Source organism: Alosa alosa, chromosome 2, assembly GCF_017589495.1.
Source record: "Alosa alosa isolate M-15738 ecotype Scorff River chromosome 2, AALO_Geno_1.1, whole genome shotgun sequence".
Lineage (NCBI taxonomy): Eukaryota > Metazoa > Chordata > Actinopteri > Clupeiformes > Clupeidae > Alosa > Alosa alosa.
Genome location: NC_063190.1, coordinates 942,703 through 957,618, shown reverse-complemented (window position 1 = coordinate 957,618; position 14,916 = coordinate 942,703). Strand labels below are relative to the sequence as shown.

Sequence of the window (14,916 nt, the reverse complement as noted above, 5' to 3'; positions counted from 1 at the left end):
GCTGTGCAAAAGTTAAGACACCCATGCTGAAATTGACTAAAGATCCGCCAGAAGTCACCATTTAAGGAGTCATTTAAAAAAAAAATATATATATTTTTTTTTTTTTTTTTTTTTTTGGGGGCATCCTACGATTAACAGCACCGCTACTGGAAAAAATTCTAGGGGAAACACTGCTGAGAGTGTAGGGGAAGGGGGTGTAAGTTGGGCAGGCAAGCAAAGAAGAGCAGTGTCTGAGTCAGCAGGGAGTGGTGGACAGACCTGGAAGCTGGAAAAGGGCAGCCGAACCTGTTGCAGAAGTGGTTCAACTGGTTCACTCTGTCCAGATCTCCCTCCACAGAGCTGCTACTATTCCTCAGGCCAGTGATTGTCTTCATTCCGTCCCAGACCACCTTCACATTGTTCCACCTTCTTTCTGTATTCCTCCTTGTCCGCTTTCAGCCTGGCTTTGAGTTCCCTTGGCTTTGAGTTCCCCTGAGTCCCCCTCTCTGAACGCCATATTTTTCCTATTTAGAAGGGTGTTGAAATTACTGGTTGTTTGGAAAGCAGCTTACAGTTCTCGTGGGAACAGAAGTTCAGGTAGTCAGTTGTGCAATGTGTGAAGTCCTCCAAATCCTCTCCATCCTGTAGTACACTCCAGTCTGTTGTCACAGAACAGTCTCTCAACGCCTCATCCTCTTCTGGTGTCCACTTCCTGAAAGTGCGTGTGGTCTATTGTCCTGTTTTTCCTTGTTGGGCAATCAACAAACTGGTAGAAATTAGTGAGGGTGGAATCCAGCGTTATGTGGTTGAAATCACCAGAAGTTTATTGTCTCTGTCCTAACCAGCCACACTGAAGCCAGGTAACTCAATGTTAGCAGTAGGGATGCAGCTAGTTAGCCACGTCTCCATAAGGCATATCAGGCTACATTCTCTGTACAGCTTCTGATTTCTTACCAGGACAGCCAGTTTTGTTAGCCAGTGAGTCCCCCATCACTATCGATGGAATTGAGGAAATTGATGGAATCTCCACTTCTTCTCCTGTCGCCTCGTCCTGCTCTATAGCCCCGAAAGCACCACAATTCCTCGGGGATGTTAACGTGAACACCACCAGCATTCCTTCGTAGTGCGAGCATTGCAATAACTGATCCATATCCATAAGAATAAAAAACACTCCTTAAAGTGTGTAATCCGAAGTTGTGAAGTAAAGAAAGTAAACAAAAAAAACATACAAAGACACAGAGCTACAAGTACTGCTGCCACTCTCGTCAGTGCCTTACTTTTTTTTAAAGAAAAGTAGCAACCTACCTGCAATGTCCATGCGATCATGTCCTTCTGTGCCTCCAAAGACGGTAGTGTTTTCATTTTGGTCAGGAAATGAAACAAGGACTTGCCATGCTCAGGTCCTATTCCTGAAAATGTAAACAGTACTAATATCACACACACGCACATCATTTCCAACGCTACAAGGTATTACAATGTAATGACTTAAAAAGTGCAGTCTGCAATTCTAATCCAATGATCTGAATGTTAATTAATAACATTAATGCTTGCATGGAGGTCATAATGAATGAATCAATAAAGTTGTGATAGAAGTGACAAGTGAACATAGAACTTCGGAGTAAAATTGCCAGACATTGGCAGACAGTCATTCAGTTATTCCTGGAAACAGCTTTTCTGACCTCCATTCGCCTGTGATGAGTTAGTTGGGCCAAGAACATGATTTTTGGGTGGAGCAGTATATTCTGACCATCATCTCCCACAGAGGTTGAAGCATTTTCAATTAGTTAAAAATTGTGATATTACAGCAACTTCAACACTGAATGACAAAATGTTTTAACAAATCCCTTCATACCGTGTCATGGTATGATAACATCAGTTTTAAATTTTGATACGATTCACGGCTACATGTGCTGTGAATGATACAGAGGTCATGTTATGGCTGTTCGGCGGCACAATTTCTGATAGTGTGACTACGCATTAATAGGCTACCTTTAAGAGCATTTCCATTAATTTTGAGTACTACTATTGCATTCACTGCAAAAACTGCTTATCTAATCAAATATAATCAAGTGTTATTAATCTAATATCAAGATTAAAAAATCTAGTTGGTATTGTTTTCAGTAAAGAGACTTACCTAGCGCTTTCTCGTAAAATAATCTGACTTAAAATAAGGTAAACTCCTTTTAAATTTAGAGGTCTCATCCTGAAAACAAGCAAATTTATCTGCCAGTGTGTTAAGCAAATTTGTCCTAAAAACAAACACCAAGTTTTGTGCACCCCAGTCTTTCAGATACTCTTTATACTGAAGTCTATTTATACTGAAAACAATAGCAACTATTTTGATCTTGATATAAGATTAATAACACTTGGCTATATTTTATTAGATCAGCAGTTTTTTGCAGTGCACGTCTACACCATGGTTACGCCCATATCCATCTATGAGGATGGGTTTAAAGATTTATGGATGAAGTTAACAGGAGATACATACATTGAGAGTTACATTATCAGGAAATTATTCAATCATTTGGTTCTACATGAGCCCTGGGAAGGGTGTATTGCATTGATAGTGTTGTTCAAATATCAACAATCAATCACCAGATTTGCAAACCCCACCTTTAAATCAATAAAATTACTTTTTTCAGCGCTAAAAAACAGACAATCTGGGGAACCAGCAAATAACATCGGAAGATCTTATAAGATACTGGACCCAGCTGCCCAATGTCACAAATGTAATTGCAAACCCTTAGGACATGGTTCTACGCATTCCTACAAAGCTTTTTGTAAATGCAAAGTTGGAAAGGAGACACTTCCTGTTTGGCTGCTTTGCCGTCAAACTGGTCTAATCTTTCATTCAATGGTTGATCTGACAAGTTTTGGACAAATTCCATGAAATTATTGCAGTAAATAAACAGTTCAAACTTCATGAACATGACTGATTAAACATCAAGAGTTGTGTAAGGGATAGTAGACGACAAGGTGTAGAAGGTCATGCTTATTCTGTGAAACTGGGAACTATACATTTCTGAACGATGGCTGATTTTGCAATTCAGGTTGTTTGTACAGTAGACCTACCAACAAATAGATGTATCGCAAAGCAGTACAAAATATGACCGCCGCTCAGTCCTGCACAGTCTCTGCGCAAAAATAAATCACGCTTGTCAATTTGTCTCCATCTCCTTCTCCATTCCTTACTCTTGCAACATTTGTGTATATAAATGAGTGTGTGCATGTGTGATTTGCTTTTGTGCATAGCACTGCGGTCATAATAATTTATTCAATTTATTGCCCAGGTCTACTGTCACTCATAATAATTTGAGCTGTCACTTTACGTTCGGAAATCGATTGCACAATCGATTGGACCAAACAACACAAGTTTCGAAAACTAAAATAGGGAATCGATTTTAACCAAATATGTACACTATTAATTTTAAACGAATTAAACAAATAAAACAAACAAGAATATAAGAATATAAAAGAATTCCGAAGTGCAGTAAGCATTGCGAAAGCTAAAAAGAAAATTCCCACCAATTTTACGCACCGGAAACAGCTGTTTCAATCAGCTGCTGTGCTGCTCGTGTTCTGCCAAAAAATGGAGGACAACGCGATCAACCTGTGCGACATGAGAGACGAGTGATAGGCCCTAATAACTTGAGGAGTTCAATGTGGAAGTAGGCCTACTTCGGATTTTTGGTATATCAAACTATGGAGAGAAACAAAGCGGTTGAATGAAGGGAGTTTGCAAAAAATTAGCGTATTTTTCAAGTCAATAAACATTCTTACGAATGTCTTTGTCAGGGAACATTTGACTTTTCAAAACCATAGGACTGGTAGTCGCTCAGACAAGGAGTTAGAAGATAAAGGCAATACCATTTGTGTCACCTAATGCAAGACAAAATGTTGCTTGCGTGGTTAATTAATAGGTGATTTGATGACGGTTTTCAGCGAATTGGAGTGGCTCAAAGAGATAATGCGCTGATCGGTCGGTCTGATTCATAGGTGTGCGTATTTATTGCTGGTTCGAATCCATTTTAATGCTATAAGTGTGCAAAATTATAGCCTTTATTTTACATGTATTTTGTACGAGTGGTTGTAGTGTAATGATCATGGGATAGATATGAAATGCGACTTCAAATCCGTCTAAAACAACTTGTTTGTGAATGTTTGACAACTCCTGCAGCTGTGGTGAGAAACACGAGCACGCACAAGGAAACCAGTAGGTGGGAAAAACCAGGAGGCACAACACCTGCAGCAGTACTGCAGGCACGAAACTTCACGCCAATAAATCATCAGAAATATTGCTGGCTTGCGTCTACAAGTGCCCACTTTACGTTCGTCCTAATGCCTGTTAGTTGTTTGTGAATTGGCCTAGACCTATATTTGCCGTTGAAAATAGAAACGTCGGTAGACATGACACTTATGTCTCAAAAATCGAACATGATTTTTTCACAAAAGTGACATCCCTAATAATAATAATAATAGAATGCTTATACCTTGATGACATCAGTATGGTGTAATATATTGCTTTTACCATCATTGCACAGCTATTACAATACTCCCTGCAACACTGAACTCTGAACTACAGTCACAATCAAGGGGCTGTCCATTCCAATCCAAATCACAGCTAATGCACCCATTATTAAATACAAAAACAAACTCACTGCAAGCCTTCAGGCTGAAGTTAAAGGTCACATCCTCCACACTGCCAGCCTCCAACTGGGAATTCTCCTCCACAAGCGCCTGACCTATGAGGTGAAGGGCCTATGAACACACCAAAATTGACCCATAAACTCAACATTTTATTAAACAATGTCAGTTAAAAAAATATATATATTTTTGCCGCAGTTTGTTTGTTTGTTTGTATTTAACGTTAAACAGTATTATGGAAAACACTTTGAGCAACATAGCTTACAGGGACAATGTAACTTCCTTTGTCAGATTATGAACATCCAAAAAAACTTGCAAATACATACATAATGTTAACTTAATTCTTAATTTCTTAATCGTTTTCCATAACCCTCTCTATCCGTTTACTTTTGCAAAGGAGCTCATGAACAGTCCTTACTTGAGAAGCCAGACATGCAGAATGGGAGAAGGGGAACAAGAGGTAAACAGGGCTGGTGCTGACTTGTGGCGTTAGACTACACATTCATTCCCGCTTGTTTTAGGCAATGGATGAAAGCCAGGGAAATGAATCCTGCGTTGTGATTGGTCAAAAAAATTTCAGCTGTCTCAACGCTCATTGGCAAGCTAACTGTTCACCAGGTCAAACTTATAAAAAAGGGGAAAAGCGTACTAGCGTAGGTCCACTTTCTAGGTCAAAAACCGCAGCTAATATGCAAAATGCGTACAGGTTGGCAAGTCTGAATAAGCTAAACAACAACCATTCTGCTTCAGATCAAATGTAATGCTTATACAATTCCAGACATTTTTAGGTCTTAAATATCAGAAATGAAATATAAGACATTTTAAGACTTTTTAAGGATGAGCTGGGACCCTGGGAGAGCAATGCAGAGGGTGGTGAAAACTGTACAACGCATCACCAGTTCCTCAAGTAAGACACACAGCATCATCAAAGACTGTTTTCACCACAACCAAAGACTGTTCACCGCACTCCCCTCCGGGACGGCGTTACAGGTCTCTCCGCACCTGAACCAGCAGGATCAGAGGAAACTTCTTCCCTGTGGCTGTCATCCTACTGAACTCTAGCTCTGCACCACAGTGACAACTAGGGGTGGGCGATATATATTGTCTGTGATAATATCGTGATTGCTGTTTTAACAATGTGCAAATTGACATTATCAAGTATTTAAATTACTTAAGGGGAAAACACTCGAAATCACGCATTGAACCCCCATACATTCACTAAGCCAGGAGGTGAATGCGAGAGAAGCCCCTGGCTGCAGCAGAGCAAGTCACGTGATTGCTAGTGGTCCACGTTGTCACACGCAGCCTAATGTTTATTTTGTGCAGCTACTTCGTTCAAGTGGCATTGATGAGTTAAAGTCACAGTATTATATGTAAACATTAGGCTAGCCTTTGTGTATTTTAATAGTCAGTTGTAAAGAAAGAAATCTTTTTATGTTACCTTTTTGTAAATGGACTGAAGTTCGCTCTAAATATAAACTTTTATAGATTATGCTAACCGTTAGCATCTCTATGGGATTTCTCATATACATTAGCCATAAGCTAATGCATTAGTTTCTATTCTGTAAGGTCTGCTTAGTTTTACAGTGAAACCAGAGAATGTCTAATAAGGACATAGACGGGCTCTGGTGAAACCTAAGTAAAGGTTTGAAAGGAACTTCAGCTTCAGACTTTCTCTTGGGAAACTGTCAGGCCTATCAATCCTCTGTAATGTAGCTGGCTAGACCATGTCATTGCCACACATACAAGTGGGGGCAGAATTGGAAATGTGTCGTCATAGTGACAATGCATTGGTTTGGTTAAAAAGTCATAGGTTAGGTTATTGGTTATTATTGTAATAATGCTATTCATAAATAATGAGCTGTAAAGTAACTTGGACTTTTAAAAACAGTTTTTTAAAGGATATTGACTAATTATCGTTATCGTCAAAATCACAAAAAATAGAGATATTATTTTTTGTCCATATTGCCCACCCCTAGTGACAACCAACCAACTGAGGGAAACTATCTTTCAGGAACTAAGATGGGTTTTTAGAGGTTAATCAATGGCTGTAACTGTACATTTGAATTGCAGCCAACTTGTTATCAAGTACAAATATTGCACAAACACTACACAAACACAGTCTTCTACTAATGAAAAAAGTACACACCTTATGAATCATGGCTTCAGTCCAGAGAGGGGCATGGTCCTCGACAACTCTCTGGAGGATGTGCCTGAGCACATGGATAAATACATCACAGCTTAGGAGACACACAACAGTGGAGAAGGCTTCAGTGAATGCAGGAGGTACAGGGGGCCTCAGCGCTGAGTACAAAAACACAAAAACACAAGCACATTAAAAACTGGCATTCCAACTTAACCATACAATTTAACATATCCCATGGTTTAGTAGTAATAAGTATTTGTTCATTTATGTGTGGCTATTATGTCTTTCTATCTGATCCAAAGAGTTGAAAATGCAACTAACAAGTCAAATTGTGGGGAAGCCGTGGCCTAATGGTTAACGGAGGGTTGCCGGTTCAAACCCCGACCAGTAGGAAGCGGCTGAAGAGCCCTTGAGCAAGGCACCTAACCCCTCACTGCTGTTGTAGCTGGCTCACTGTGTCGGGATTAGTGTGTGCTTCACTTCACTGTGTGTTCACTGTGTGCTGAGTGTGTTTCACTAATTCACAGATTGGGATAAATGCAGAGTCCAAATTTCCCTCACGGGATCAAAAGAGTATATATACTTACTCACTATATATACTTATACTTAAATGACATTTCTTACTAAGAACATTTTCTGTACTTTTATTGTGCAGCCAGTAACTGTTGTACTTAAGAGAGAAAATGGTTTAGCAACATCTGACTGCTACTGTTTACCTTTATCGTTTCCTTCCTGCACTCTTCTCTTCTTCTGTGTGTCTTCAGCCTAGAGCAAAGAATGACATAGACAGGGTTTTTGTGTTTGCATAGACATGACTGTATACCAGCTGTTTTGATTAATCTCAGAAATCATCACCTTGCTGAATTGAGACTTGGTGTAATGATAGAAGAAGGGGTTGAACTCTTGTAGACATTCCTTTTTCACCTCATACAGTCCATGCCCTGATACCCCTGGTTTCCTGAGTCAGGGGGGAAACTGTCATTCTAGGAAAATTGGACTTGACCCCTATAAGTAACTTCATTACTTTATCAGAGACAAGACAATACATGAAATGTCATTTATAATGTAATAAATGCAGTAATGAGTGAATAAATGTTTCTATTCTAAAGGCTACCAAATGGCTAGCCAAAAGGGCTGGAATATAATCCATGCACACAATCTACCATAACAACAATCTAGTAACTACCTCAATTACCCAAGCAACAACCTAGCAACCACTAACGTAATGTCAACCTAGCAACCTCCTTAGCAGTCACAGGGCTCTACACTAACATTTTTTTCCAGGAGCACTTGTGCGCCCAAGTTAAAAAATTTAGGAGCACAGACAAAAATTTGGGCGCACAGTCACTTCTGTACTTAACTTACACATCTAACATTACACTGCAGCTAACAGTTAAACATGCCAGTGTACCAATTGCGAATTTTAAGAATGACTGACAACATTTAGGCTACAGGAAACAGGATTTTAAAGATCAGTGCCTACTTTATTTTCAGTCTGTTCTATTTTCCTACATTTTGTTAATGTAAAATATTATAATACATTGCCATATTTGCATTTAGCCTGTATATCAAGTATCCTGGCTAATTTATTTATTTGTGAATCCATCTGTAGCTAATCCAAATATGCCCATGGTGACCTATCTCACTGCATACTGCCTAATACTAGCCTACTACTAAAAACAGTCAATTTTCTCTTCCACAAAACCCAACATAGGCTATCAAAGAAATATATATTTTTTATCCTTTTTTTTTTTTTTTTTAAATATCTGCATTGATGGGGGCAGTAGGCAAACGTTAGGCCTACTTTCGTTTTTCACTTCAGCTTGTATTCGGTGTAAACAAACAAGCATGCGTGGAAGCCTGGAGTTGTCAGTAGCGTTCTACCTTTGAATAAAATGGGAGTATTACGGGAGGCTACTTTTGTGCCTGTTCGCTACAGCTATATTTTGCATATTGCAGCCAATACGTCAACTGGGCTAAAAGGCATGTTAGGTTACCTTTCCTTCTCTCACTGCATTCTCAGAATCTCATCCTGTTCCTCCTATATCCGATGAATTCGGTGGATAGAAGAACTAATTTTTTCAATCTTTGCATCTTGGCTGGCTAGTCTAACTTTCCGCTTTTTCTGCGCGCTCTTGGATTTGATAGAAGCGATTACTAGCGAGTCACAACGCGAAACTGCTAACGTTGATGGGAGGTGTAGTTTTTATGCTGCATTCGCGACGTGATTCTATGGTTTGCACATGTTTCTCGATGTTGCGGTGTATTTTGTAGACAAACATTGACATGGTTAGAAGTCATTCGCACCAGTGCGCCTAAAATTTTTTTTGCACTCGCATGCCACATTTTTACTCGCATGTGCGAGTGAAATGGGCGCACTGTAGAGCCCTGAGTCAATATGATACCCCTAGTAACCATCATAGCAACAACTTTATATAGCATAGCAGACACCATATCTAAGCTAGCAACCATTTCATTAACACTGGTAACATGATTACTCTAGGAATCAGCATATCAAATGTTTTATTTAGCATAATGAACTATATAAGCTATTTAGCATAATTTACTATACAAGTTATTTTACATGGCAATTTTGCATTTTTATGCACTGGTAATTCCTTGGAATTGCATTTACATTATTGTTATCATTACTGAACTGACACGTAGCTGTTAAAAACAGCACTCACTGATGCACTTATCCTTACTGTACTCTACCGTTTGTCCTAAAATTGTTGAGAATTGCTTTAAAACTGTTTAGCATGTTGTTAGTCCCTTTGGCTAAAAATGCGTCAGCCAAATGTAATGTAATGTAATGTAAAATGTAAATCATTAGGAATTATTTTGCTTAGTTTTAGCTCACCAACTTTTAAAATCGGTTTACTATTAATCTTAACAATTGTAAGATTTGGTCTTCTAAATACAACCCCAAAACAGAAAAAGTTGGGAGGTTGTGTAAAATGCTAATAAAAACAGAATGTGATAATATACAAGTCTCGTAAAGCCATATTTAGCAGCAAAAAGGACATACACAACATATCAAATGTTGAAAATGAAAATTTGGGCTATTTCATGGAAAATATATGTTAATTTTGAATTTGATGCCAGCAACATGTTTCAAAAAAAGTTGGGACAGGAGCATGTTTACCACTGTGCTGCTTCACATCTTCATTTAACAACATTCTGTAAATGTATAGGAACTGAGGAGACCATTTGCTAGAGTTTTGAGAATGAAATGTTGTCCCATTACTTCCCGATATAGGATTTCAGTTGCTCAACAGTATGGGGTATTCTTAGTCATGTTTTTCATTCCATTATGCACCTAATTTGACAAATCTGGACTGCAGTCTGGCCATTTTAGCACCTGAACTCTTCCTCTATGGAGAAATACTGTTTTATTTATTTTATTATTTGCAGAATTCCTTTTGGCATTGTTTTTCTGAAATATTCAAGGTCATCCCTGGAAAAGACATTGTCTGGATGGCAGTATATGTTGCTCAAAACCTGTATACATCATTCAGAACTGATTGTGCTTTGCTAAATGTGCAAGATCCCCATGCTATAGGCACTAATGCACCTCCACACCATCATACTGTAGATGTTGGGTTTCGAACTGAGCACTAAAACAAGTTGGATAGAATGGATACTTGGATAGGCCCTCTCCTTTTAGCCCAGATGAGTCCATAATTTCCAAAAGGAATGACAAACTTTGATTGGTCTAACCACAGGACCTTTTTCCATGTGACCTCAGTCCATTTTAAACAAGCTCAGGCCCAGATAAGAGGGTGGTATTTTGTGTATCATGTCTCAATACAATTTTAGCTGTTACAATTTTGGCTGCAGTTTTTGAGTTTTTGAGTATCAAACTGTGCACATAGACAATGGTTATCAGAGGTTTTCCTGAGCCCATACAATGACAGGTCTGGAAACAGGTCTGGTATTGATGCAGTGCCATCTGAGGTCCAAAAGACTACAGACGTCCACTTTGTTTTTCAGCTCTTTCCCTTGTTTGCAAAGATTTCTCTGGATTATCTGAATGTTTTAATAATATTATGTCCTATAGATGATTAACTCCCCAAATACATCACAATTTTATGTTAAGAAGCATTAAAATTACATTGTTTCATCATTTGTGCGCACAAGTTTACACAGAGTGATAAATACCCCTACATCTTTACTTCTAAGAGACCCTGCCTCTCTAGGATGCTCTTTTTCATACCCAATCGTCTTGCTAGTTGCCCAATCCCAACTTTTTTTAACAAATTTGAAATTAACATATATTTTCCATGAAATAGTCAAATTTGTCATTTTCAACATTTGATATGTTGTCTGTGTCCTTTTTGCAACTAACTATGAGTTTAAGAGATTTGTAGATTATTACATTCTATTTTTATTCTCATTTTACACAATGTCTCAACTTTTTCTGTTTTGGGGTTGTACAATAACCATAACCTGTCAGTTGCACTTTAAGGGAGCCAACTAGCCTAAAACCTTGTTTTTGCCAAATTTTGGTTGAGCCATATTTATCAACTACATGTACGGCAAAGTAGTACAAAATATGACCGCTGCACAGTCCTGCACATTAGCTCCACAAAAAAATGTGTGTGTGTATATGTTTATCTGTGTGTGTGTGTGTGTGTATGTGTAGCATGCGTGTGTGTGTAGCTGAAATGGCCCCGCATGAACAGAATTGACCGTTCGCGAAAGCCACGCCTCCAAGTTATTGTTACTACGCCCGTCAAACTCAACGGAGTTGTGAGAAATTCAGTGGTACAGTAGCTGTTCAGACTCTGTAAAAGTTACAGAACAAGAGGCTCTTTTAGAGAGCCACGGACCTAAATTAATTTACAATCATTTACAATCCGTTGAAAGACTGAAGTATGACATGGAGACACATGTATAAAAACTCATATCTAGCTTTGTTGGGTGACAAACTTAAACGGGAGGCGAGTGTGATTCACTGATATTAATATTAGCTGTGCTAGATAGACTTGAATGCATGTTACAAGGACACTGGGCCATGTCATGTAAGGAACATGGTGCTGCCAAAAAACGGAAACATAGCCTACATTGCAGAGCCACTTCAACTTTATTATATGGTGAATAAATGTTACACTACTGTGCACAGACCACTGATCTATAAAGATCAGTGGCACAGCCCCATGCTTCTCTGACGTGACGAAGCTAGCATGTTATTAGCAGCGGTTAGCTAACTATGCTAACGTTAGTTATCTACAAGTCTCCTCCAAGTGACAATCATTTTATATACAATGCTGGCAATGCTGAAAACAATTAACATCCGTATTTATCTTACTTACATTGAGTTGACTGTGTGGCTTAATCCACAGATGGTGGAGCACTGTTTCGTTATGGTTTGCTAAGGAGTAGTGCTAACAAAATAGTGGAGATCTGGGACTAGAGAATTTAATCTAATTTAACATAATTACAGAAAACGTAAGATTGAAAGGCATTTTTCTGTGTATCGGTGTTGTGTTAATCCCACATGTCGTTTGACTGTCCTTTTCAACTCACTCAACTCAATATCACTATAAAATCCCATAAAACCGGACAAATATCAAGGCTCCCAATACATTTCTATGGAGCCGTTAGGTGAAGTTGACGGGCCATGTCTGCCTGCACGGAGCTACAGGACTGCCATTGGCTCATCTGCGTTCGATGGGCGGGGTTTTGCGACGGGTCAATTCCATTAAACTTGGCATGCATTCAGAGGGTGTCATAATGATCCTACGCTTCAAATTCCGTGCAGTTTTGAACCTGTCAGCCAAAGAAACCTGCAATTACAACGCATCGTTTTTGCCTTTTAATTTTTAACTAGGTGGCGCTATACCTCAAATGTGTGGACATGGGATGGGTTGACATGGCCCCTTGAGGCCAATATACAGTGGGCATTACTTCAAATTGGCTGGCTTCACGCGCGATCACGTGACTTTTAATTTGTATTTCGAAAAAAGTTGGTCATCCTAGACCTAACGGTTCTCAAGATATTCACAGAAAACTGTGTCTGGCCAACCCTCCTTTGGGGGGCCCAGCAACGGATCAAAATGAAAAACAATGGTTCCATGTCATCCTTGTGGGGCTACAGTACATGCCCACCAACTTCTGTGCAGCCTGGTCTTTCAGTGTCGCGGGAATCGTTGACACAAATTTTTTTGTTTGTTTTAAAAAACATCCAGAAGAAGAAAAAAAAAAAAAACTCTAAACCTATATTAACTCATTTTATTTAGGATTTGGTCCTTGATTTCTGAAGGCAGCGCATTGCCTTACTTCATGTTCCGGTAGCATCAAATCAGTATGAGTTCAATATTTTGCAGCGCTGTGCAGATTTGGTTGAATTTTACATTACAAACATGCATCACATTCAGCCAGATCTGCACAGCAATCATTCTGGCGATAGTTTTGGGATCTTCAAAATGCGTTTAAAGACTTGTCTGTTTACCTAAAATCTAAATTGCTTTGTCTCAGGGATTTAGCTCTGAGATGAATCTATAGAATGATAGAGCTAGATCAACAGAGAGAAGGAGATGGATCTATGGAGCGACTGGACTCGCACCTCTGCCATGTGCCGAGTCAGCCGTCTTCAACCAGCAACTAAGAAGAAGCCTGTTAGACTATGTAGAGTGACTGTTCAAGTCATTTTCCTTTGCTTTAACTATTTTATCACCTACAATAAATCACTTTATTTATGTTCCTGATTCACCTATCAAGCTTTATTTGAGTGCAACTTCAATATAGACATTGATACAAAAACACAAAGCAACATTTCCTTGGGCAACCAAAGAATCTAACAAACATAAGAAAATTTGGATTTAACCGGATTCAAACCTAGCCTGCAGTCATTTCCCACTCCAATCCCTCTCTGTCCCACTTGTTTCCTGCCACTCCTCACTTGTCTTTTCAGGAAGAAATTAAGCATTCTTTCAATGAGCTCAAATAAGGGTCCAAACTAATTTCCTCATGACTACATCTACTTCTGTTCAATAAATATGTGTGTTTGTTTGGTATGCATATATTTGGAATGTACAGTATGCACATTGCACATTATTAGAAACATACTTGAAAGTGGCGACTTTTGGGATGACCGTCTCCAGGCCAGTCTCATGGCTTTCCTAAATGAAATAAATTCACACAGATCAAATATAATAAAGAAATGTTTCGGAGCAAAAACAACCTAGGGTCCATTTCCAGAAGCTAATAGGTTCAAACAGTTGTTTGAGAGCATAATTATGTTAATTACTGTAGTGCAGTTTTGAGAAAGACAATGGTTTGCATTAACACCAAATTGTCTTACAATGCAAGTGCCCAGGGCATAACAAACTCTATTTTTCACCATTGACAATGTTCAAAATAGAACGACACTTCTGTGGTAGTGTGGTGAGGTTCTCTAAAGACAAATCGAAGTATTACAAACGTAAGTGTTTCAAAAGGTAATAAAAATGTTATTTTCCGAAGAGTGTGTTTTTTTAGCCAACCTTCACTGCACTGCACCGATTTACGTAATTATGGTCTCAAACAACTGTTTGAACCTATTAGCTCCTGGAAATTGACCCTAGGTTGTTTTTGCTCCGGAAGATTCCTTTAATTTACATGCAATGAAACACGATGTCAATCAATTGACTAATTGTCACAACACCACTTTGTCTTCTCTTTACCTTTAATGTTAGAATTTGGTGGAAATGTCATCACATTGTTAGGTAGATGTTATGCTTCATAATCAGATAAAGATTAGATAATGTCTTCATGGAGAAAACAATGTATTCATAAAGACAAAACTGACTGACAGCTTATTGCTTTTCAGACAATAGGATTGTATGGTAGTGGTGGCATCCCATACAACGTAATGTTTTTTTTTTGTTATGTTCACAGCTGACATTGTAGAGTGACTTAACAGAAACAAGAAGCTCACATTTTCTGGAAGGCTCTTGACGAGACTGCTATGGGCCATAGGCTGGATACACAGCAGATGAATCACCTCCCTCATTGTAACATCCTCTCTTGTCACATTACTGATGCCTGGAACATACCGCTCCCCTGCACAACACCCATTCAGGGAAGAGTGTAAATTATAGTACTTGACACAGTAACACACACTGACCAAATGAGTCAACAATGTTGTGACCATTCAACTAAAG

The 14,916-nt window shown here is 38.8% G+C and overlaps 1 protein-coding gene across 1 annotated transcript in view; it reads right to left on the bottom strand.

The window, feature by feature from the left end:
- Positions 1 to 14,916, bottom strand: part of ubr1 (ubiquitin protein ligase E3 component n-recognin 1) — a 128,542-nt gene that overhangs the window by 59,060 nt on the left and 54,566 nt on the right. Inside the window, exons 21-27 of the mRNA XM_048227879.1 lie at positions 14,691 to 14,815; positions 13,841 to 13,893; positions 7,625 to 7,727; positions 7,486 to 7,534; positions 6,773 to 6,927; positions 4,638 to 4,737; positions 1,285 to 1,388 (exon numbers count right to left, since the gene is read on the bottom strand). Of these exons, the coding sequence (XP_048083836.1) occupies positions 1,285 to 1,388; positions 4,638 to 4,737; positions 6,773 to 6,927; positions 7,486 to 7,534; positions 7,625 to 7,727; positions 13,841 to 13,893; positions 14,691 to 14,815 (689 nt within the window). The remainder of the gene's footprint in view (positions 1 to 1,284; positions 1,389 to 4,637; positions 4,738 to 6,772; positions 6,928 to 7,485; positions 7,535 to 7,624; positions 7,728 to 13,840; positions 13,894 to 14,690; positions 14,816 to 14,916) is intronic.